Source organism: Hyperolius riggenbachi, chromosome 1 (genome assembly GCF_040937935.1).
Source record: "Hyperolius riggenbachi isolate aHypRig1 chromosome 1, aHypRig1.pri, whole genome shotgun sequence".
In the NCBI taxonomy this organism is placed as follows: Eukaryota; Metazoa; Chordata; class Amphibia; order Anura; family Hyperoliidae; genus Hyperolius; species Hyperolius riggenbachi.
The window spans coordinates 417,418,010-417,442,154 of record NC_090646.1 but is presented as its reverse complement, the minus strand read 5'-3'; the positions used below and the strand labels follow the sequence as shown (position 1 = coordinate 417,442,154).

The following is a 24,145-nucleotide window of genomic DNA, read 5'->3' as shown; positions in this document are numbered from 1 at the left end:
CACCACTGATACTATCTCCTGAGCATCGATCACATGTAATAACATATGATTGGAAGTCAGAAGAGGATGGCGGGAGTGCAGCGCCACGGGTGGATAAAGAGAGGAAGCCAGTCCAGTGTCCGGACAGGTAACTATAAAAGCTCCCTGGCGCCCACTCTGCATACCCTGCTTAGCCTGCCAGACTGGGGAAGGCACACTTACCCAGCCGCAGGAAAAATTCGCCATGCAGCAGGCAAATGAAGTTTTACTTTATTTTACTGCTAAAAAGTTAGTCTATATGCACATTACCCGAGAAAATATACCAGGGAAATAAAGTCAAACACAGGGTCACTGACCAGCCCTTTGAGTACAAATATCAAATATTTAGCTCCACATTATTGGACCTAGTGGTCAGTGAAGGAAGCACAACTAACAAGATTCACAAGTTAATGTATAAAACCTCTAGTGTGGAGGTCTTGGCTTATCCCCCACAATTACACATATAATGTGGTGTAGCTATTCCACATAGAGGTTTAGAACCCTGCTGGTATAGGAGACGGTTGTAGCCACTAGCATTCAATCAGCTGTCATGTAGACTGCTAGCAGATGCTGCCTGTAGTCAGTACAAATCATTACCTACATATACATAACAGGAGGACATATAGAGGAGTGATAGTGCTATTTACAAAGTGATTGTATAATGTTCTTTAACATGTTTCACCCTACGGCTTTTTCAAAAAGTGCTATACATATATACAATGAGCATAGTGCACCCCCCACCAGCAAAATGTCCCCCAGCAAATAGCCCAAGTCAGAGCGGAGGCACTGTTTGCAGTGCAGGTTTAAATAGACTGAGAGAGGAAAAAAACACACCCGCAGGGGTGGCTGCATGCATTAACCATATCTGTTCAGGTACACATCAGGGTTCTGATGTGTGTGAAGTGATGTGTGTCTATGCGCCCTGCAGCCGGCGAGTTTATAAGCTATGAATGTAGACTGCACTAGCGGCACATCACCTCCGGTGGTCACAACATCACTTGCGGTCAGCGCGTTGGCATAGTACCCAATCGTGCCGATCGCTCACTACTATGCTGTGTTAAAGTTGGCTGTATAGGCATACAAAAAGGAGGGGGGATTACAACATCCTCATGTTATTAGGCATAGCGCTGCTAATCCGTATAAGATTACGCTTCAATCTGTATGCAAAGTGACAGATAAACGTATGATATGTGTCAAACGTATATTTGATTGCTCATCTGAGCACTGCAATGCTGGCATTGCATCCATGCATTACATGCACTTTGGAAATTCAGCATCAGAGCCTCCGCACAGATGGATGGCAGTAGCATTTATACAATTGCACCTTGCACGTTAGGGTAGAAATCACATTGTGACTGACATAACATTGTAATACATCATCTCGAGTGGCATATATCGATTGCCAGGTGTGTGTATAGGGTGTATCTAGAGTCTCAGATAAACAAATTCTACTGCCACTGTATCTTACCATCTGCAACATAACATTTTAGTTGTTCAGCTATTTTTTCCCTCTGTTTTTTAAACCTTCCTGTCTAACATTCATAAAGATAATGCTACTTCTGCAGGGCTGTTTGATCTAGTTCCCTGAGCTGTGTACAGGTTGAGTGCAATAATGATTTTCAGTCTTCAAGTTTATAGCGCCAGTGAAGTGTGCAAGACAAAGGTGTTCATTTACAGAGCATGGGTGTGGCAGCTGTAAGCACACAGTATCAAGTACCCTCTGTCTACTCTGGCTCACAACTCTCAGCTACCTTCAGTTTTCTTTGGCTACATAAATCGCTTTGACAGAAGACAAATGAATATTGTCTGCAAGTCTTAAATTATATGTTAACTAACGATAATAAAAGTCATATTTCTAGTCCATTTCATGATATAGAACAACAAGGTATTTGTAATTAATATTGGTAAAGACAAAAATCACAGGCGGGATCTGAATGTACTGTATATTTTTGTCATTCAATTAGCAAGTTTTGAATAACTGTAAGCTAAAGAAAGAGTATAAGTACTACCGCTTACTGTTACTGTTTGGGTTAAAGTTACATTAGTTTCGAAGACTGACACTGGTGGAAATTTTGGAATCTTGGCAACTGGAGACAAGCACATGATAGTATCAACCAACTTGGTTGTGACAATTGTATTATTAGATGCCTTTGATCAACTGGCATTTGGCCACACCCATGTTGTAAAAGAGAAAGACCCTTATTCAATTCACTTTTTCTCTTAAGTTTTCTCCTAGGAGATAATTTTCATCTTCTGTTTTAAAAACATTTCACTCTGCAATTGAAAAGGTATCAAAAAGTAACTGAAAAGGGACTGTCAAAATTATTCTAAATATTTCCTTGCTTGCTGGTTGGTGACTTGATGGAGGGTGTCTCCGTGAACAGCCTGCGAGCCTCCGATCGTGGCTCGCAGGCTAAATGTAAACACGCGGGGAAGAAATCCCCGGTGTTTACATCATTCGGCGCTTACGGCGCAGCAGCGCCGTAAAGGAGATCTGCGATCACCGGCCTCTGATTGGCCGGGGATCGTTGGCATCTGATAGGCTGAAGCCTATCAGAGGCGGTGTAGGGCGGATCACCGTCCTGTGCTGCCCACAGCAAGGAGGGGAGGGAGAGAAGGAGAGAGAGGGCAGAATAGCGCTGCGGAGGAGGTCTTTGAGGAGCACCCCCTCCCACAAAACACAAACAGCCGGCGGCGATTAGACCCCCCCAGCAGGACATCCCCCTAGTGGGGAAAAAAGGGGGGAAGTCTGATCACCATGCTGCAAACACGATGTGTGCTGTGGGCTGAAGAGCCCACGCAGCACAGATAAGGGAAAAATCCCCTGGTCCTTAAGTGGCTAAAGAGACTCTGGAACGAGTCTTAAATCATGTTATTACTGTAAAGCACTATAGACCGCCGCTAAACCGCCGCATCCCCGTGGCATAACGAGGGGTTTACACCCCCCAAATCCCCTCTGCAAAATCCATGACTTTCTTGGTCGTGGATTTTGCTGCTCATGGAGGCAGAGCTATGAGCTGCAGCTCTGCCTCCATGCAAGTCAATCGCCGCGCGGATCTCTGCCTCTCCCCCGCCTCTCTCTGAAGGCAGATTGAGAGGGGTGGGGAGAGGCAGCGATCAGCGGGGATTGACGCGCTAAGAGGCAGAGCTACAGAGCTAAGCTCTGCCACTTCAGGAAGCGCTCCACCGAGTTTGCAGAGGTGATTTGGGGGGTATAAACGCCTTGTTTTGCCGCGGGGATGTGGCGGTTTAGCACTATCTATAGTGCTTTTCAGTAATGACATGCTGTAAGACCTGCTTCAGAGTAAAAGGTATTTTGTTGATAAGGTGTAACAATATAACCTAGGTCAAAAAAACTGAATAAGACCCAAAGCATCTCCGCCCACCAGCCAGTTTAGTATTGTTTGCTTAGCTAGATGCTAAGTGTGCTGATCTCAGCTAAAATTTTGGGGTGACATTTTTGCCATTTTTGGGTGTAAAGAACTGATTTAAATTGCTTTGTGTACATAGTATACTAGATTTAAGAACTTTATACATGCAGAATCACGCAGGGGGGGGAAGCAATCACCTTCCTGGAGGAATTATGTCTGATCAGGTAAATATTGAACCCAAAGACCCTTGCAGTCCGGTAGCATTAAGACTAAAGTAATAAAGACAAAGCCTGCTATGCCAGGCTCTTTCTTTATTACTTTATGTACTCTTAAGGGCTCATTCAGACTATATGCGCTGCCGTGCGCATTTCGGCAGCGTGTATATTGTGTGACATGCAAGAATGGTAGAAGGGCATAGACAGCCCTTCTACTGTTCCCATCATATGCGCTGCGCAGCAGTGCGATGCGCTGCATGCATTTTCGGGAATCGCAGCGCAGATTGCAGACTGCAGCGCATAGTAGCGCAGATGGCATTTGATCGTATGCGTTGCATTCCGATCGCACAGCCAACTGTGCTGAATTATCTGAACGTGGCCTTAAGCTGTGTACAGTTTGAGGCCAAGTGCTGTTAAGATACCTTACTAGCTTAAGGTTCTTACACACTTCAGATTAACAAACTGAGGAGAGAACAAGTGGTCTGGCACTGTAGTTTTAATTGATAATAGCAAGTGTACAGGTAAGAACAGAAATGGTGAACATAAGAGTTCAATAGAACAATGAAGGTACTTATCGTGCTGCTGCAGAGGTGTGGGAGATGACTGTGGGCGCCAGTGGGTGCACGGCCTTACGACCGTTTCACAATGGGGTGAGCCTTGCTTCTTCGGAGGCCTTTGTGCACAAAGGCCTTCCGAAGAAGCAAGGCTCACCCCATTGTGCCTGCATTTCATCTAGTAAGGAGGTCAGAGGCATTGTTACATGAAGAATATTATTTATGTTTGGGTTCATTGGAAATTCTCATTTCATATTATTCTCAGTCTTTTTTGTAAGAGTATGAGCAGGGTAACAATCAATAATTGGAAATAAGAGGTGTCTACATAGATATAAAGATACTAATATAAAGCAATCAGAAAGTAGTCACTTACCTCCCAAAAGCACATTCCAAAGTGTATATAAGTGACGAAATTAAAGTGAACCCAAGGTGAAAATAAACCTTGAGATAAACAATTGTATGTATCCTCCTTCTCCTAAAAATTGCCTTTTTTAGATATCCCATGGTTTTATTTTATATTTAAACATTTAAAATATAGATTCCATGCTTCATTGTCTTGCACCCTATTAAGTTTCTCAGAGTTAAAATACATGAACTATGGACTTTTTTCTATTTCTATATGTAACGGTTGGGTGTCGCAACTCAGATGTCTGATTATTTGGTGATCTGCAGAATCACCAATAATACAGACACTATACCTGAGTATGTGTGATCTGCAGAATCACCAATAATACCAGTATAGCAACACAAAGAGCTGAGTGTATAGTGTTTGGTGCAACCGTAACTTTAATAGTTAGGGCTGGTGAGGTACTATCGGTACACTGACCGTGTAATAGAGTTCAAACTCCAGCAAGCTGGAGATACGATACTGCGGAGACCGGATCCCCCGAGGAGCGGGTGATTCGGAGTGTACTGCAGCCGAGTGGTCACCCGAGGAGCGGGTGACTCAGACTGTACTGCAGCCTAGGAGCAGGTGACACAAACAGTACTGCACTAATGATCGCCTGAAAAGCAGGTGATTCAGACTGTACTGCAGCCTAGGAGCAGTGGGCGAGGGACCACTGGTGAGTAGAATGGTCTGACAGGCAAGGTTCGGCAACAGAGAGGTAAGTATCGGTACAGAATCGTGAGGCAGGAGAGTAATCGGTAATCAAGCAGAGGTTCAGCAACAGAGAGGTAAGTATCGGTACAGAATCGTGAGGCAAGAGAGTAATCGGTAATCAGGCAGAGGTTCAGCAACTAATAAGGCAGATAGGCAGAAGTACAGAATCAGAAAGCAGGATCAGAGTCAGAGTTTTAGCTAAGAGTTATACACAGGAAATCAATACAATACAAGCAATCTCCTAGTCTAGGTGTGAAGTCCTTGGCATCAACACCTGGGATCTAGCCTAAGGTCTGAGCGCTAACACGCTATGTATTCACGACAACAGACAACCACTGAATGAAGCCCGGAGGCCTAAGAAGCAGAGGAGACCCCACTGGCACGCCCCTCCGAATCAGCCAATCCTGGGCGCCGTGGGACTCCTCTGACGTCAGCCGACCAGCAGGTCAGCTGACGGGCTTCCTCCTCGCATAAAGGTCCCGTCTGTGCGCTCGCCCGCGCAAGACGGCGACCTCTTGCACAAACGAACGTTCTGTCCACGGCGTCCCAGACGCCGGGAGGACGGATGGCGGCATGGAGGCAGCTGCGGCGGCGGTACTGTTCGCCGCAGCTGCCTCGTGTGTTACACTATACTGCACTCAGAGGTAGAATTCTGCCGGGAAATCTTTTATGGCTGTAATTTGCTTATCAGCGAGGCTTACTATATTCCTGACAAGGAAGACAGAAGCTGTTACTTGCATGCCTGAAAATTAACTCTAACAGGCAGAAAAGAAAATAAGAAAAACAGCCTGGTAATTATTGTTTTGCACTGTACTGTACATCTCATGTCACATGTCGCCTGGGGTACACTTGACCTGTTTCTCTGGTTCATATTGGTGTTCAAAAGGTACAGAAATTATTTCTGTGCCCTATAGGATGCCATGTGCATGAATCTGATGAAGAAAGTCCCCTCGAAATGCATTGTTTCATGTGTTTATGTTTTGTTGTGCTCTGGTGGCATAATAAAGAAACTAAGTAGGAGACCCTCAGATCTTCTCGCTCCTTCTATGGTTATTGGAAACATGCCTGTGCACTTTGAGAGCAGCAGCTACCTTTGCTTCTAAGATCCAATATTTCCATGTAAGACCATTAACTTCTCACCAAATTGCTTGCGGAAAATGGGTACTAAAGCGCAAAGTGGGAAACTCCTATAGAGGATCCAGTAGCAATTTCCACAGCAACGGGTCCTGCTAGCTACTTTCATAGTCTTTAAAGTGAGTCACTTAATTGTGTAAAGAGAGAGAGGTAACAGTAAAAGGGGCAATTCACCAGGTACCGTTTTATAGAGAAGCAGACATGGAGAAAAAGCATGCAGGTGAAGAAAAATGGAAGCCGAATAATGAAACCAGCAGTTTGTAAAATAGTACATTAGGAAGGTTTTCAAAGTTGTTAACATATAGGGGAATGTGAGCTTGTGAGTGGCACTCGAAGTAGTACTCTTGACCAACGTCTAAATAACTAAATGACCTTTGTAATTATGCATGACATGGACTTAGCAGAATGCGCAACTGCACACCATAACTGCCACCTACAGTGCTCGGACGGTAGGCAGGCCTTGGTGTCCGCACCTGCAGATTTTGGGTGACGTGGGCTCTGTAGTGGTTGTAGTGTGCGATTCTTTTGAGAATCACAAATGGGGGCTCTGTGGCGTACGATTATTTTGATAACTGTGGGTTTACTGGCAGTTTGAGAGCCACAGATCTAAACAATACCACCCCTCTTGTTATTGTAGTACCAAACAGAGGTGTTTTGGGCTTTGACTAGATGAAGCACAATGGCAGCACATCTAGGTTAGGTCAGCAGAGGTCCAGAGTCAGAGTTTAATGAAATGAGCACAGTATGTTCTCGATACCAAGTCAGAAGTACTGCATTCATTTCACCGTGTCATAGGCATTATTTCAAAATGCACCAAAAAATAATAAAAAGGAACTTGATCTAGCTCTTTGACCCAACATTTCTCACTAATCAAGGCAGTGCTTCCTGTGGTTTCTCAAATGATTTCCTTTGATATGAATGAGTAACTTGCATGCATGGAGGAGTCAATATGTGACCACATACACATGAACACAGCTTGAATTCTGCATAATGAGTTTCAGTAAGCCATGCCTCCTTATTCCTGAGGCTAATATGTGCCTTTTGGCAAGAATCCCCCAGTATCACAGCCAAGCAGTGTCATTTCAGTAATCAGCCCCAAAAAAAACCCTTGGCGTAAATTGAGAATCGACAGTACTGTGTCCAAGTTCGCTTTTAATCCCCTGAAAACAGTTATAGTTTATGCTTGATGGTGTTAATTATTCATCTGCACAAAAGCAAGTTTCGGATTAAACATCACTGTGATAAACCGAGTTATACAATTATATAGTTTCAACTCGGTGTATTTATTTGCCAATCCTGACAAATAAATAAAAATCTGACTGTAGAGTTGATAAACTCAGCCAGTCTTATCCTGCATTTGTTTTAAAGCCATTAATAATGCACATTTTTGTAATATGATTCTCATATATAGAAAATTCAGCATGAACTAAATAAGCTAGGGAAATGTGTAAGAATTGGTGGCATGTTAATCTGAGATACATAGCTGATCTATATCCTGTTACTTGTTTTTAAATACTATTATTATGTAAACAGCGCCAATATATTATGCAGCAGTGCCAACATACTATGCAGCTTTATTTTACAAATACTTCTGTTTATTAAAGTTTTCATAAGCAGTTTTGTTATATTTTATTTTCACCTCTACTGACCTACGCCCTGAATAAGGTCATTTTAGCACATACAGCAAGAGGAAAAACATACTACAGATATTTAGGGATGCTATCTAGTATGGGTACACTGTTCTCAGTGAAACAGTGCATTGTTCTGAGTGCTCAGCTCCTTTTCCCATCTGCTGGAAGCTGCTTGTTCAGGTGCCAAACAGTCGCTCACCCCTCTCTCCCATCTCCACTTAAAGGATACCCCAACTGAAATGTGACATAATGAGATAGACATGTGTATGTACAGTGCCTAGCACACAGATAACTATGCTGTGTTCCTTTTTTTCTTTCTCTGCCTGAAAGCGTTAAATATCAGGTATGTAAGTGGCTGACTCAGTCCTGACTCAGACAGGAAGTGACTACAGTGTGACCCTCACTGATAAGAAATTCCCCTTTTTTACCTCTTACTTGCTCTCAGAAGCCATTTTCTGCTAGGAAAGTGTTTTATAGTTGGAATTTCTTATCAGTGAGGGTCACACTGTAGTCACTTCCTGTCTGAGTCAGGACTGAGTCAGCCACCTACATACCTGATATTTAACTCTTTCAGGCAGAGAAAGAAAAAAAGGAACACCGCATAGTTATCTGTGTGCTAGGCACTGTACATACACATGTCTATCTCATTATGTCACATTTCAGTTGAGGTATCCTTTAAACAGTACTCAAGTACTGTATATACTATGTGTGTTTGTACAGTGCTCATTCCCCACTGTGTCACACTGAAGATTAAGTGTGTCACACTGTTGAACACCCATGGATTTGTTAATAGTGATGTTGTATAATGTATCACAGTAAACAAAAGATATGACAGCATGTTGCAGGTGAAATTTACTCTTTATTCTGTTCAGTTAAATCCTTATATCATTAATTTTGCAACTGCATTGGGGGATTATATAATAAATGCTTTGTATTGCACTACATGGAATTGATGTTCATGTTTTCATTTGAAAATAATTGCTTATTTGACCATCAGAATATATACGGTATACCTGTAACATAAACTTTTGAAACTAAAAATGAAGCTTGGAGACATATTTCTGTAGCAAAGCAGATTAGCTGCCAATACCTTGCTGACAATGCTGAGGCCCAGTTGCTGATACCAGTTTGTAGTCTGGCTGGCCATTTCTTTACAATAGAAGAAGTGACTACCTTCCATAGCCATTCCAACACATTGAGTGGGAGAATACTCTGTCAACTATGCAGGGAAATATAAGAAGAAAGGAAAAACAAAATATTTTTCTAACTGCAAACATAGATTTAATTTTTTTTTTACATTTTGTCTGGCGTTTCAAACTAGAGGATCTACCTCTAGCTATACCCTAGAGTGAGACTATATTACTTCTTGCTTTTGCCCATAATAAGTAGCAGTATGATGTATCAGCCCTCACGCTGTATCTGCGCCCACAATTTGGAACGATATTCCAGCTTATAGATTGTAGCATTTGCGTTATTAATCAAAATAAGTCATTTGTTTTACAGCTTGCCATTTTTGCTTTCTTTTCCCTCAGATCTTTATAAACAATGAATGGCATGACTCAGTCAGTGGGAAAAAGTTTGCCACCTTCAACCCTGCAACAGGAGAAAAAATCTGTGACATCGAAGAAGGCGATAAGGTAAGGAACATGATATATACAGTGTTCTCTATTAGAGTGGCCCTTTATGTTCACCAGCCATTTCCATCTGTCCCCCAACTTGCATTTCTAGTTACGTAAGGGGTTGATTGGTATTTCCTAGAGCAGGAGTGTTAAACTCACATCTCATGAGGGACCAGAATCTAAAGCACACAGTCTAAGTTGCTGCCCAAATTGTTTTTAAAATGTAATAATATTAATTATTCCAACATTTGTATAGCATTTTTCTCCTGTTTTACTCAAAGCACTTAAGAGCTGCAGCCACTAGGGGCGTGCTCAGTAGGCAGTAGCAGTGTTAGCAAGTCTTGCCCAATGACTCCGTACTGGCTAACTGAATAGGAAGAGCTATGATTCAAGCCTCAGCTCAGAGGTAGTGCTAGTGCCCTTAAACAGTACACCACCCAGCCATTTAACTGGCGGACATCTCTGGTGGGCACTCTAAAATATCACCTGCAATGAATGTTGCCACTGCACTGATGTGCTCCTCTGGAAATATTTGTGCTGTCATCTGCAGTAGACAAAATGAAGAAATGTAGAGCACCAATAATGGTAGTTGGGTGATAGGGCGTGGCAGCTCCAAATAGCTTTGTAGTTATACACTGAAATGATTAAAAATGTTATTAGTAAATTGTGGATGAGGATGAGGAAATTTTCTTGCGTTGGTGAAGGAGAGGGGTCTTCTCTGTGACCTGGCATCATGTAAGGTGATTAAGTACCATGCCACCAGGTAACAGAGAAGGGGCACCCATGAGTATGAAGGTGGAAGCACACAGACTAAAGGAGGAGCCTGTCGGGCCAACCAACTGAATTTGCTCCAATGCGAGCATTCCACAAGAGCCCGGAGGAATCACTGTCAGCTGGAGGGAGACCTGTGGGGGGCCTATCAATCAACTTTGGTGCCCTGGGCAATTCCCCTGGGTACCTGGGACAAGGTCCTGTAGCACCCAAGGCTGAGACACCAAAGTGCGCCCCTCCATCGCTTTCCCCCCAGCCATCACACACTGATTGCTGTTAGACTAAGAGGCACCCCAGGGCCCCAACACCTAGTTATCTGGCTTGCAGTCACTGATATGTATCCCCTTTTCTTATTTCTCTGTTTCAAACACAATAGGGGAATGATAGCTGAGTGAGTTGTGTGCCCCCTCCTACGCCTTGAGGCTGGTGCCTCTCTCACCTCTGCCTCGACCCGGCCATGGCACCAGCCCTGGAAAGTGGTACTGAGCAGAACACCATTTAGCAGAGGCAAATAGTCACTTGCTAGCAGAGTACTGGAAATTTAGTTTTTTTTTTTTCTTTTAAAAAATACCTAGCTAAACAGCTACAACAGTATTGTTTATTACTAGACAAAAATATTTGTTTTCCATTAGAAATAATAACATTCCATGCACTAAAATAGGTTTTTGGGCCTTAAAATAGTTGGGGGCCCTGGGGCAATTTACCAGCTTCCCAAGTTAGCCCTGGCTTTATCCATCAAGTAGGTGCCAACCGTTTCATACAGATCATTAGGACATTATCAAACAAATTGTAAGAATATCAGTTTTTTTGTATAGCTTCTATATAAGTGAATACTTTATTTGATTCCAGGAAGATGTAGAGAAGGCTGTAAAGGCAGCAAGAGCAGCATTCGAGTTTGGATCTCCATGGCGCAGGATGGATGCCTCTGAAAGAGGAAAACTATTGAATAAATTAGCTGATCTTATCGAACGCGACATCATCGCTCTAAGCGTAAGTAATTTTTGTATGATGGCACAAGGAGACTGACTACAAAGGCCAAACACAAATGGTTTATCAAAGCTGGGGCAGGCAGCTATCTCTGGTAGCCAGTCAGACACAGTGACAAGATGAAACATAAACTGCTGCTCCAGCTTTGTTCTGTTTTTTTTTGTAAATTGGTCCCATTATATCAATTCATTTTGCAGTCAGATAGACTTATTCATATTTTAAAAAATCTAATTTATGATGCGTACATATACTCTGATGTTGATACTGCTTTGTGTATTTATAATTTAGGTCTCTTGGACAGCTGGGAGAGGTGGCAGTGCTTCCTAAAGCAGGCTGCATCTGAATTACTACCAGCATAGGTGTGCAGATCCTAATTATAGAGGATGTGCACATCTTTGTTGGTAGTCATCTAGATGCGGCCTGGTTTTAGGATGCACTGCCATTACTTCCCAGTTCTCTATTTAAAAAATGTAGGTATTTGCAAACCTTATTGTTTTAATTTAATAAGGAAAAAAAGTTATTGTTGGGTGGATCTGCTGCAGAACGATGTAGATCATTTTTGTATTCTTCAAAATGCAGCAATAAAACTCAATATGGACTTGCAGATCACCTCTGTGGTAGAGCACATAGCACTGTGCTTCATCTTACGTACAATTTTCGTAAAACCAGAGGCATATGTTCGTTGTCTAGACAAACCTCCCATAGCAGCCTAGACTAGCTAGCATAAGGAGGGGATTGTGCAACTTCTGTAGAGAAAAAGCTGTAGGAACAGGCAGATTATGATATACTGGGCTTGATTTGTCATGAAATCCCCACAGATCTCCAAATATTCCCAGTGACGATATCAAGATACAGTAAACCTGAACTGGATTTTTTAAAAAGCGTTGTTAGATATTTGAAACCTTCCCCAGATCATATTGAATTAGGGCCAGTTTACGGTGGCTGTGTTGTACCAGCGCATCAGTTGCCGGGTAGATTCTGTGCCTTTCTCAATGCATTGGGTGCGCTGCAACAGATGCCTTGCCATTACATTTTACCGGCACCACATCTGCTTGGCAACTGTAAACCTTCACTGTAAAGGTCCATACCCTCAACATAATATTTTTGGACGATTTTTTCGTGGCAAATTATTTTTTTTTTCCGTAATATCGCATTACATCATTGAACAAAAATATTTGTTACACATTGTTTCACAATGCAGGTCACCCGCAGCGATCATTCATTTTTAAATGGCTGTCATGTTGGATCATATTGTGAAGGATCGTTCTGATCCCCATTGACTTTTAAGGATAGTTTGCCTGGATCGTTTGTCGTCAGAGATCCACCAACCATCTGGCCGTGGGTATACAGATTAAAACTAGCCTTGTACTGGAATCTGTTGCAAATTAAATCAGTAGTTGCTTAATTTCAGTCTCCAGCAACTGCATGCAGTAAGAATTTATACAGTCACACAACTTCTTTTATTCACACACCTCTAATCTACCATACCCGTAATCCAATATAATTTACATGAAGGTGTTAAATTGTAAACACATAACAGGCAAAATTCATACCGTCCATTCCAGATTTGCATAATCACGTTACTGCTGGAGATGTGGGGTCCACGGAGAAATGGCTTATAGCAAGGAAAGCCCATTCTTCTATAAACCCAGCCTTCCGCAAGATTTCTTGATTTTTCGGCGGGGCATAAACTATGTATTTTCATTAAGAATATGATAAGGCAGTATAAGTGCAACCAGAGTGTAGTGGTAGTATATACTATATAACTGAGTGTTTTATAGTTACAAGATAAAAATAAACTAAAGATGTGAACTTCCTTTCCAGACTATGGAGACTATAGATGCTGGAAAACCATTCTTTACATCCTACATGTTCGACATACCAGGAGCTGTGAAAAGTTTACGTTATTGTGCTGGCTGGGCAGACAAAAACCAAGGTCGCACAGTGCCAACGGGTATGTTGTGTCACAAACTGTATACTCTTCATCTCAGAGGCTACACTATTGTTGTTATGTTACTTCCTGACAAAATACAACATCTCTGCTTCCCCACAACGTAGAGTATAGTCTGTTTGTCTCATGTTACCTTCTTACTAAGCTCAATGGCGACAAACTTGTACAGTTATATAAAATAAATTCATGAATATACAAATTCCAGTTTAGGTAAACCTCAAGTTTGCATCCTTGAAAATTGAAATTCTTTCTCAGCCCTAATAATTAGTGGTTCAGGTTACAATGAATATGGAAACTGTGGAGAGATAGAATAGTTATGTGGAAATGGAGCCTTTTGAGCCACATTTTTAAAAGTCTACAGAGAAGGTGGCAGAGAAGGATAAGGGTCTGCGTAATTTCTACAGGAATATTTCCGCCAAGGACAGCTCTGAAAAGATTATAGTGATGTTGAATCAATTACTAAATTACAATTACCCAGATTCCTGCAAGCGACAGTGTCTTGGTACGTGTGCAAGACTCCTTAAAATAAAGAATCTAATACCACATGAATTCTTAAAATATGAAATACATCTTTAAAACAAAGCATGAGGTGAAAACCTTTGTGAATTGACATGAAAAGTGTGCTATTTTGCTGCCTGTAAAATATCACTAGTGAGGAAATAATACAATACAATACAATACAATAACATTTATATAGCGCTTTTCTCCCATAGGACTCAAAGCGCTTAGGCTCTCTCAGATTCAGTAATTAGTAGGATGAAGTATTCACACAACAAAAGTTATATTTCTGCAAATGCCAAACTAAACAGGTGGGTTTTCAGTCTGGATTTAAACATGTCCAGGGATGGAGCTGTCCTGATCTGTTGAGGTAAGGAGTTCCAAAACGTAGGGGCAGCATGACAGAAGGCTCTGGGACCAAAAGTTTCCAAGTGGACTCTGGGTATGACTAGATTATTAGAACCTGTTGATCTGAGAATGCGGGGATTGCTACGCAGCTGCAACATATCTTTCATGTATCCAGGGCCTAAATTATTCAGGGATTTAAATGTCAGTAGGCCGATCTTGAATAGGACCCTCCATTCTATAGGTAGCCAGTGAAGGGAGTGCAGGACTGGCGTTATGTGGCAGTGACGGGGTTGGTTGGTTAGCAGTCTGGCAGCAGTATTCTGTATCAGCTGTAGTCGGTACAAGTCCTTTTTTGGAAGGCCAGTGTAGAGAGCATTGCAGTAGTCCAGTCGGGATGTGATGAAGGCGTGGACTAAGGTTGGCAGATCTTCTGGGGGAATGAGGTGCTTGATTTTTGCAATGTTCTTCAGGTGAAAATAGGATGATTTCACCACAGCAGAGATTTGAGTTCTGAAGTTTAAATCCCAATCAATTAGAACTCCCAGGCTACGCACATGATCAGAGCTGCGCAGATCCGTGCCTCCTATTCCCAGTGGTGAAGACTGCAAGTTAAGTTGTTTTGTTATCATGCTCTGCCCTCCTATCAGAAGGACTTCAGTTTTGTCTGCATTTAGTTTCAGCCAGTTGTCATTCATCCATTGCTGTAGTTCACGTAAGCAGGCGTTTATAGTTAAAGTTGGGTCTGTCACACCAGGCTTGAAGGAAAGATATAGTTGGGTGTCGTCTGCATAGCAGTGGTATGTCAGGCCATGTTTTTGGATTAGTTTTCCCAGCGGTAACATGTAAATCGTGAAAAGCAGGGGAGAGAGGATTGAGCCCTGGGGCACCCCATACTTAAGTGATACAGGGGTGGACAGGAAGGGCCCCATAGACACTTTGTGGGTTCTGCCACTCAAGAAGGATTGGAACCACTGAAGAACTATGCCATCAATGCCGCAGTATTCCTGTAGCCTGTTTATCAAGATGTCATGGTCAACTGTATCAAAGGCCGCAGAAAGGTCTAGCAGTATGAGGATGGAGCACTCTCCTCTGTCTCTTGCCATGAGCAGGTGGTTGCATATTTGGATGAGGGCAGTTTCAGTGCTGTGGTGTTTCCTGAAGCCAGACTGGAATGGGTCATAACTGTTGTTTTGTAGGATTTTGGCTTCTAGCTGGAGGTAAACAGCTTTTTCAATTAGCTTGCCCAGAAAGGGGAGGTTAGAGACAGGTCTGTAGCTGGTCATTGCGTCTGGGTCCAGGGAGGGTTTTTTGAGGAGAGGCCTGATGATTGCTTCCTTCAGTAAAGCAGGAAATATCCCTGATTTTAAGGAACAGTTAACAATTTTTAGTAATACCGGTACGAACAGGTCAGGGCAGTTCAACATGAACTGTGTTGGGCCAGGATCTAGGTCACAGGTAGTTAGGCGGACGTGAAGGAGAATGCTTGATGTGACTTCTTCATCAATTTCATTGAAGTTTGACCAAGGTGTTACATTGTCTCTGCTAATGGTCTTCGGCGCTATATTAGGCTCAGATGCTGTAAGTTGGATGGCGGACCTTATAGCGGAGACTTTGTCTGTGAAGAAATGGGCAAATTGGTCACAGAGGTCCTTTGAAGACTCGATGTTAAGTTTTTGACATGCCGGGTTGCAGAGTTTTTCCACTGTGCGGAACAGTTGGGCTGGTTTGTTAACTGCATTTGCGATCTCTTGTGATAGAAAGGATGATTTTTTTCCCGTGATTACCTTTTGGTAGCTCTTCAAGTGGAGGATTAAGGCATGTTTGTCTTCTGGGGACTGAGATTTGCGCCACAGTCTCTCAAGTTTTCGGCCTTGTCTTTTCAGCTCTTTTATAGCGTTATCAAACCACTGTAATATGACGGTCTTAGTGAATGAAGTCCTTTATCAATATATCACAAGTTTTGATCTATAATATTGGCTTCTTGCATTTTTTTTCCTTAGATGGAGATTACTTCACTTTTACAAGACATGAACCCGTTGGAGTCTGTGGCCAAATAATCCCTGTGAGTACTGAAAGTAATCTACACTAAAAAAAAGTATTGCTTGCTGTTGAATTCATATTCAGATTGCATTAATTTGCGACAAAGGCATAAGAACAGTTTCTTTCCCTCGGCTGTCAACCTTCTGAACTCTCTCCACGTAACTGACCATCCCCACACCACAACACCATGCCGGCACTGAGGCACTCTACACATAGATAGACGGCGCTCTAGCTCAAGCTGACACTTTTTTTTTTATTTTGTGGGTGTTTTTGTGTTGTAACTTATGCTACATTGTCTCTCTCTGCATCTGGTATAATGTTTGTGTTCCTTTCTGACTGCTTGATTTGTCCTGTACCTGTATCTATATCCTGTATCAGTACTCTGTACGTGCCAAGCCCAATTCCGGGCACGACCCAGTCGTGCTTGGCGATAATAAAGATTCTGATTCTGATTCAAAGTGTGTTCTTATAACGCTGATAGGAGTGATCTACAACGCAATACATTTGCATTACTTTAACCACTTGAGGACTGCGGTGTTAAACCCCCCTAGTGACCAGGCCATTTTTACTTAATTGGGCCACTGCAGCTTTAAGGCCAAGCTGCAGGGCCACACAACACAGCACACAAGTGATTCCCCCCCTTTTCCCCCCACCAACAGAGCTCTCTGTTGGTGGGGTCTGATCGCTCCCCTTAGGTTTATTATTTTTTTATGTAAATATTTGTATTATTATTTTTTAAATAAAAACACATATTTCTTTAAATGTTTTCCCTCCCTCCGTCCCCCAGTCAGCCAATCACCGCGATCGGCTGTGATAGGCTACAGCCTATCACCGCCGATCGCTTCTGTGTCACCAAGGGGGACAGCCGTGTCACACTGATCGCAGCGCTGTACTACCCTATTAGACAGCCGCTCGGAGACTGAAGGCGGGGTGGAGCTCCGCCCCCCAAACAGGAGATGTGCGCGCGCTGTCCTGCTACCCCATTGACGGCCGTTCACGCCAATGGGCGTGGAGCGGTCCTGGGGCTGCCGCACTGCTCACGCCAATTGGCGTGGAGCAGTCGGCAAGGAGTTAAAAAACTTCCTGCAAATAAATATTTTAAAGGCAGCAGGGGCCTAACTATATGGGAGCAGAGGGGGGCCTAAAGCTGTGGGGGGAGGCCCAACTACTAACCTTCCTTTTCTCTGATACAGGGAACTATACTTCAGATCAGGTGTTTTGTGGCTATATTGTTATGGGCGTAAATATCATGATGGCCCTTGTGAGATTGGCCCCAAGGTCATGAAGAGCACCAATGGAAGCAAGGGAAAGGATATGACATTGGGAAGGGGGCATCAAAGTTCTTGGGAGGCCCCATTAATTGCAGTTACACCACTGAAAGGCAGCTATAAGTTCACAATTGTAATGTTATCCAGTAGTGTTTGTCCTGGAAGCCTTCATGAAGATGAAAAGTCAGATCTGAAGGATAACTTGACTTGTGAAGTGAAATTGAGTTATCATTTTGTGTGGCAGTGCTGTATAAAACTGAGAAAGACACTGTCTACCTGGGAGCTGACAATAGCCTCTCATCCAATTATAGCTTCCTAAGTGCCAGGAACTGTCTCCATAAGGCATATAATGCAGATGCTCTGCAATCAGATTTTTTTTTTTTTTAGCATATTTTCGTGTGATTGTTCTTTTTCACGATGCAATTGTTTGTGTTTTTACAACCATTCCTCAACCACTTAAGTACCAGCGGTCTCTGCCCCCTTAAGGACCAGAGACCGCTGTTACAGAACCGGCAGAATCCCGACGGAATACCGACGAATCGCCGCACATACTCATCGCAACCGCAGTCACCGCCGCATGTCTCTATGGCGACAGAGATCCTGTGAGCCAGTCAGGAGCTGCTTTCATTGGCTCTTGACCCTGTCTTTCAATGTAAGCCAATGGGAGCGCCTTACATTGAAAGACAGGGTCAGGAGCCAATGAAATCGGCTCCTGACCAGCTCATAGCGACAGGCAGAGCCAGTGAGCTGCGGCGACAGGCAGCGGGGATTAGCGGCGAGATCGGTGGGAGCGATGGAAATGGCGGATGTGCGCAGCGGCTGCTAATTGAAATCTATGCCCTGCCAGCCAGGTGACCACGAAAACAGGGCGTAGATTTCAGTTCGCTCGGTCCTTAAGTAGTTAATGAAAAATTAAAACGGAAACTGCAAAGAAATTGCATTGCACTGCGTTTGGTGTGCAATTTTCATGCTCTCTCATTGGCATTAACCCAAATGCAAATACAGTCAGTGTGTACTATGTTTGCATTTGGGAAGAATAGAATAGCATTAGTGGAAAGGGAACACCACAATTCTATGATAATGGTGGTGCCCCTGTGATGAGCAAAGCATATGCCGTCCAAAAATCAGATGCAAACGCAGTCAATATAAAAGGGCCCTAACCCAACTTCACCTCATGACACATGTAGGGGTGCAGCTTGGTCCAGGTGACCCAGCAGCCACTTGGGGCCTCACCCACAACAGGGGCCTCCCATGCTGCCAGAGCAACCCTGTCTGTGACTAGTATGGCCACCGCTGCCTCCCCATCACACACACACACACACACACACCTCAGATCAGCAGCAATGGGAACAGAAGGAAGAGGGGTGTAATAACCAATGCAGATGTGGAAGTGAGGTCATTGCTGACGTCCTGCATTTGAAGTGTGCTGCATGTTTGCTGTGCGTTGCTTTCCTCTCTTCCGGTACCCACTGATCTGCAGGTCTGTGAGGGATGGGGAGCGAGCAGGAAACTACATATTTCCACTGACACCAATGCCCTCTATGGTGGGGGAGACACCTCTGGCTACCTATACTAGGAGTGACTATCTATACTGGGGTGGCTACTTAAACTGTGGGTGGCCCCTTTACTGGGGATATTACCTTTGGCTCCTACTTATACTGAAGGGCTATATTTTATTTATTTCCTTTTTTTAGGGGGGAGGGTACGTATTATTACAGGAGAAGGGGCCTCCGGCTGGTGGGGAGTGCCACAAATGATGTGCCGCTTAGGGCCACCAATACCTTAGCAGCACCCTTAAACACATGCAAGCGCGTTTCGGCAGCATAACAATGTTACAGATGCTGAAAAGCATACAGAACTAGACACAAGCGCGTTAGTGTACTCAGGCCCCATTGTTTCAAACTGCCTTAATTATGAGAGTAGTCTTGTTTAGAATACTAAGACTATACTTGTTTAGAATACTAACGCTATTGATGTAAAACAGAGAATACTCTAGTTGCAACAGTGGCTTTAATGTTAATAGCTGTTCTACACTTTGTTTCCAGTGGAATTTCCCAATAGTGATGTTTGCTTGGAAAATCGCACCTGCGCTCTGCTGTGGCAATACAGTTGTGATTAAGCCCGCAGAGCAAACACCCCTGACTGCTCTGTACATGGGTTCTCTTATAAAAGAGGTGAGTTGATTTGATGCAAAAGCAAATATTATATAAGAATGACAGATTTGTCCTGTGATTTGTTTTGACAAGCTTGTATGACTGCAGTAAGAAAAATGTATGTAAACCTTAAGGCTCCTTACACACTATGCTGAATCTTTCGTGGTGAAGGTATTCTTCAATTATTTTCTATATAAAACAGGTTCTACCAGTTACTACATAGCAGAGTTCAATTATTCTTTCTAGTAGTCATTTTACATAAGGAATTAAATTGTCTCTTTGCCATTTTTGAGAATCTGCGAGGCTCAGAACTGCACCAGGTCACTAAAGTGACTCCCCTCCCTTTAAAGGGAACCCAAGATGAGAGACCAATGGAGCCTGACATATTTATTTACTTTTAAACAATGCACATTGCCTGGCTATCCTGCTGATCCTCTGCCTCTAGTACTTTTATCCATAGACCCTGAACAAGCATGCAAATTAGATGGTTTTGACAAAAATCTGACAAGTTTGGCTGCATGTTTGTTTCAAGTGTGTGATTCAGACACTAGGGGGGTTGATTCACAAAACCGTGCTAACTGATAGCACTGCCGCGCTAGAGTTTTGCGCGCGTTATAACAGGCATAACTTTTTTGCGCGCAAACACAAATTTTCGCTGCACTTTGTGCTTAGAAATGTGCTTTTCTAAGCTCTTTTGCAGAGCGATTCATTTTTTTCACTTCCTGATGTCAGTCAGGAAGTGAACGCTTACACCCGGAAATGAATAAATACAATGGGCCTGATTCACAAAGCGGTGCAAACTGTTTAGCACGGGTGTGCTAAACAGTCAGCACGTGAAGTGCCGTTCGCAGACTTTTGCGCGCGCAAAGTGCCGCGATTCGCGCGATCGCGGACTTTTGTGCGCGCAATTTGCTGCAATTTGCAGCAAACTGCGCACGCAAAAGTCCGCAATCGCGCAAATCGCGGCACTTTGCACGCGCAAAAGTCTGCGAACGGCACTTCACGTGCTGACTGTTTAGCACACCCGTACTAAACAGTTTGCACCGCTTTGTGAATCAGGCCCAATGTATTTATTCATAAAAGCGCTCGGGAGATCACTATACAAAGCGCTTTTTCAAGTGCTTTGCGATTTCTGAGTCAACTGCTCAGAAAATGGTACATGTAGCGCATTTGCGATTTCAATGAAATCGAAACGCTTACATGTGAACACTCTCATAGGGGATCCTTGCACAAGTGCTTTTGGAGTGATTTCTAAAATCGCCAGCGCTTAAAAAACCCACGAAAACGCTCATAGGGCTTGATTCACTAAACCGTGATAAGACAAATATCACACCTTATCAAAGATATCACACGTTATCAAAGTTATCACACGTTATCAAAAGTTGTCACATGTTATCAAAGTTAACACGCCTTATCAGAGTAGCATAGCGAGCACTACGAACTTATGCCTGCTAATTACAATATCTTGAGAGGTGCGCTGAACAAACAAATTTTCACTATGTGGGATTAAAATCTCTTGTTTTATTTAATTTTTATGTTTCTGTGTTCAATTATATTTGTACTGTATTTTGAAAATATACATTCGTTAGAAAAATATATACAGGAACAGCCTATTAACGTTCACCACATCCGCATCACCACACTAAGCGTACTAATAACGTTCACCACTTCCACACCATCATACTGGGCGTACTGGTTCCCTTAAAAAATGTGTATGAAAATATTCTCCTGTTAAAAATAAAAATATAAAATATACGTGCATATATATGCATGCATATATATCCAGAATAAAAAACTTGGTGTAGAATAGAGTTAAAAATTGGGATCCGGGAGGGTAAGGTTGTGTTGCTTAAAACTGGGTTAGATCAATATTCAGATTTCAAATGATGACAAGCAAAAAAGTCCCAATCCTTATTGCAACTATTCAGCTTAATCGAGTATATATTTCCTCATCAATGTTCCAATGACGCTTTGTCGTTTCAATTAAAACCCCTATGGATACTCCACCTGCGGCTAGAGGCACTTGCCTCTAGCCGCAGGTGGAGTATCCATAGGGGTTTTAATTGAAACGACAAAGCGTCATTGGAACATTGAATGTTTCTAATGCTGGGGATACGCGGTACGACCCGGCGGATCGACTCTCGCCGCATCCCCGCCGCCGTCCAGATCGATTCCCGCTCGTCCCCACGGGCGCTTCCTTATCTTCCGCTCGACTCCCAGCTATTGTCCGCCCGCTGGGATCAAGCGGGCGGGGATCGAGCAGGGTCATCGGACCTGTCGGAAATGATCAATCAAGCCATCACCGGCTCGACTGAAAAGAGGAAACGTACCGTGTATCCCCAGCATAAGTGGAGTGGTGGTTGTGGAAGACACTGCACCAGTTAATTGAGCAGATATGTTTATTCAGCAGAAGACTGGCTGTTCAAAGGTTATTCTTCTTTACCTGAGATCAGCTAAATCCTCTGTTAAGCACAGAGCAAACACTGGATCTGCATTGTGCTAGTCTTTAGTATTATGACATGAAGGTCAGGATTAATTAGAAGCTATACTGCCATACAGAAACACAGTAAGGGGCCGGCATACTGTTTCCTCACAACTGCACAGTACACAATACAGGTAACAAAGTAACATTCATTTATGTTAAAACTATGCATTGTGAAGCATCTGTTTTACTCAACAATTATAACATTTTCAAATAGAATGTATCAATTTACTCATAGTTTTTTTTCTTTCTTTTATGCAACTTGGTTTACAAACATTATGAGATTGTGGGTTTAGAGGAATGTCACTCTTTTTGTATTGTTTGCCACACCATATTTCACAGAATGGTTTACACCGCCTAATATTTACTTCTGAGAGACTACACCTTTCTGGAATGCTCTCTATACACCCATTTATGTCACTAACAAGTTTCAAATTAACCTCCTTACTAGTTGTGAACTAGGATGGAACCATAGCCGCCTCCCCCCCCCGACAGCTAAGGGGGGGGGGGGCAATTCCTACAAGCTGATACAGACAAGAGGAACTTTAACCAAGGATTGAACTTCATCCCAATCATTAGCTAATACCCCCTTAACCATGAGCATTCTGGTTGGTATGGAATTGGGACAATCATACCCCCTCTCTGGATTTTAATTGGCTTAATTGTAAGCTACATACTACATCAATGAAATTTGTTTTCAAATTTGTGTCCCATTGACCACAGCTAGTCTTAAGAGTTTGGCACTGCCTCTTTAAATGAATGATGACTTATTGTTGTTTCAGGCTGGTTTTCCTCCTGGAGTAGTGAACATTGTACCTGGCTATGGACCCACAGCAGGAGCAGCCATATCAAATCACATGGATGTGGATAAAGTGGCTTTCACAGGTTCAACAGAGGTATATGGTGTCTGCTAGTTCAAGACTTTTCGACCTTTTCACAGATTGTACCTTTTTTATAACATGGCAATTTTCAAGTACCTCTCAGGGGCGTACCTAGAAATCCCCGGGCCCCTCTGCAAAAAAAAAAAATCGGGCTCTCCTCTCAGCGCTCCCCCTCCTGCAATCATTGGTGGCAGCGGGCAGCAGCAGCGGCGGCAGGCAGGCTGAGCACATACCTCCTTCTCGCTGGAGGACTTCCGCTCTCTAAGAGCTTCATGCAACTTCCTGTGTAAACAGGAAGTTGCTCTTAGAGAACGGAAGACCTCTGGCGAGAAGGAGGTAATGTGTTCAGCCTGCCGCCGCCGCCGCTGCCGCCGCTGCCACCAATGATTGCAGGAGGGAAAGCGCTGAGAGGAGAGCTCGAAGTGAGGGAGGGGGGGGGGAATGCCCCCCCTCCCCACCGATCTGCCACACTCTCCTCTTATGCTGCGACCCCTCCTGCCCCCCAAAAGTCCCTGAGCGGGCCCTAGGGGGACCCCGGGCCCCCCTGCAACGGCAGGGGTCGCATCCCCTATTGTTACGCCAGTGCCTCCAGTAACGACTCAATGACCGAAAAAAAATTATACCGTACACCCACTTATCGCACATAATGGGAAACTTGTGCCTATTTTTCTGGCATCAATCAGGCAGAAATTACCAATGGCATGCAGATATTACCAACAATAGGAATACACATATCATAAGGCCCCTAATGACAAATACAGCAATCATGGGGCCCCAGATAAATTCTGCAATTATGATACCTCCAAGTGACAAATGTAGTAACTGTGAGGCCCCCACATGACACGTACAGCAATTTTGAGGCACCCCACATGACAAATGCAGCAATGACGAGGCCCCAAATAATGAATTCAGCAATCATGAGGCCCCCAATAATAAATTCAGCAATCATGAGGCCCCCAAATAACACTTTCGGCATCCTACATATTACGTATCTAGAGAGGACATTCTCTGTATAGGTAGAAAGAGGGCACCCCCCACCCATGTCATCCCAGTATAGGCAGCTAGATGTCAGTTCAGTATATGGTAACTGGATGATCCCCCAGTATAGATTGACAGATCTCC

General features: G+C 43.4%; 1 protein-coding gene across 1 annotated transcript in view; it reads left to right on the top strand.

Moving 5' to 3' along the window:
• Positions 1–24,145, top strand: part of ALDH1A1 (aldehyde dehydrogenase 1 family member A1) — a 150,790-nt gene that overhangs the window by 90,719 nt on the left and 35,926 nt on the right. The window contains exons 4-9 of the mRNA XM_068236458.1: positions 9,558–9,662; positions 11,265–11,405; positions 13,227–13,356; positions 16,200–16,261; positions 19,553–19,681; positions 22,925–23,038. Coding sequence (XP_068092559.1) covers positions 9,558–9,662; positions 11,265–11,405; positions 13,227–13,356; positions 16,200–16,261; positions 19,553–19,681; positions 22,925–23,038 — 681 coding nt within the window. The remainder of the gene's footprint in view (positions 1–9,557; positions 9,663–11,264; positions 11,406–13,226; positions 13,357–16,199; positions 16,262–19,552; positions 19,682–22,924; positions 23,039–24,145) is intronic.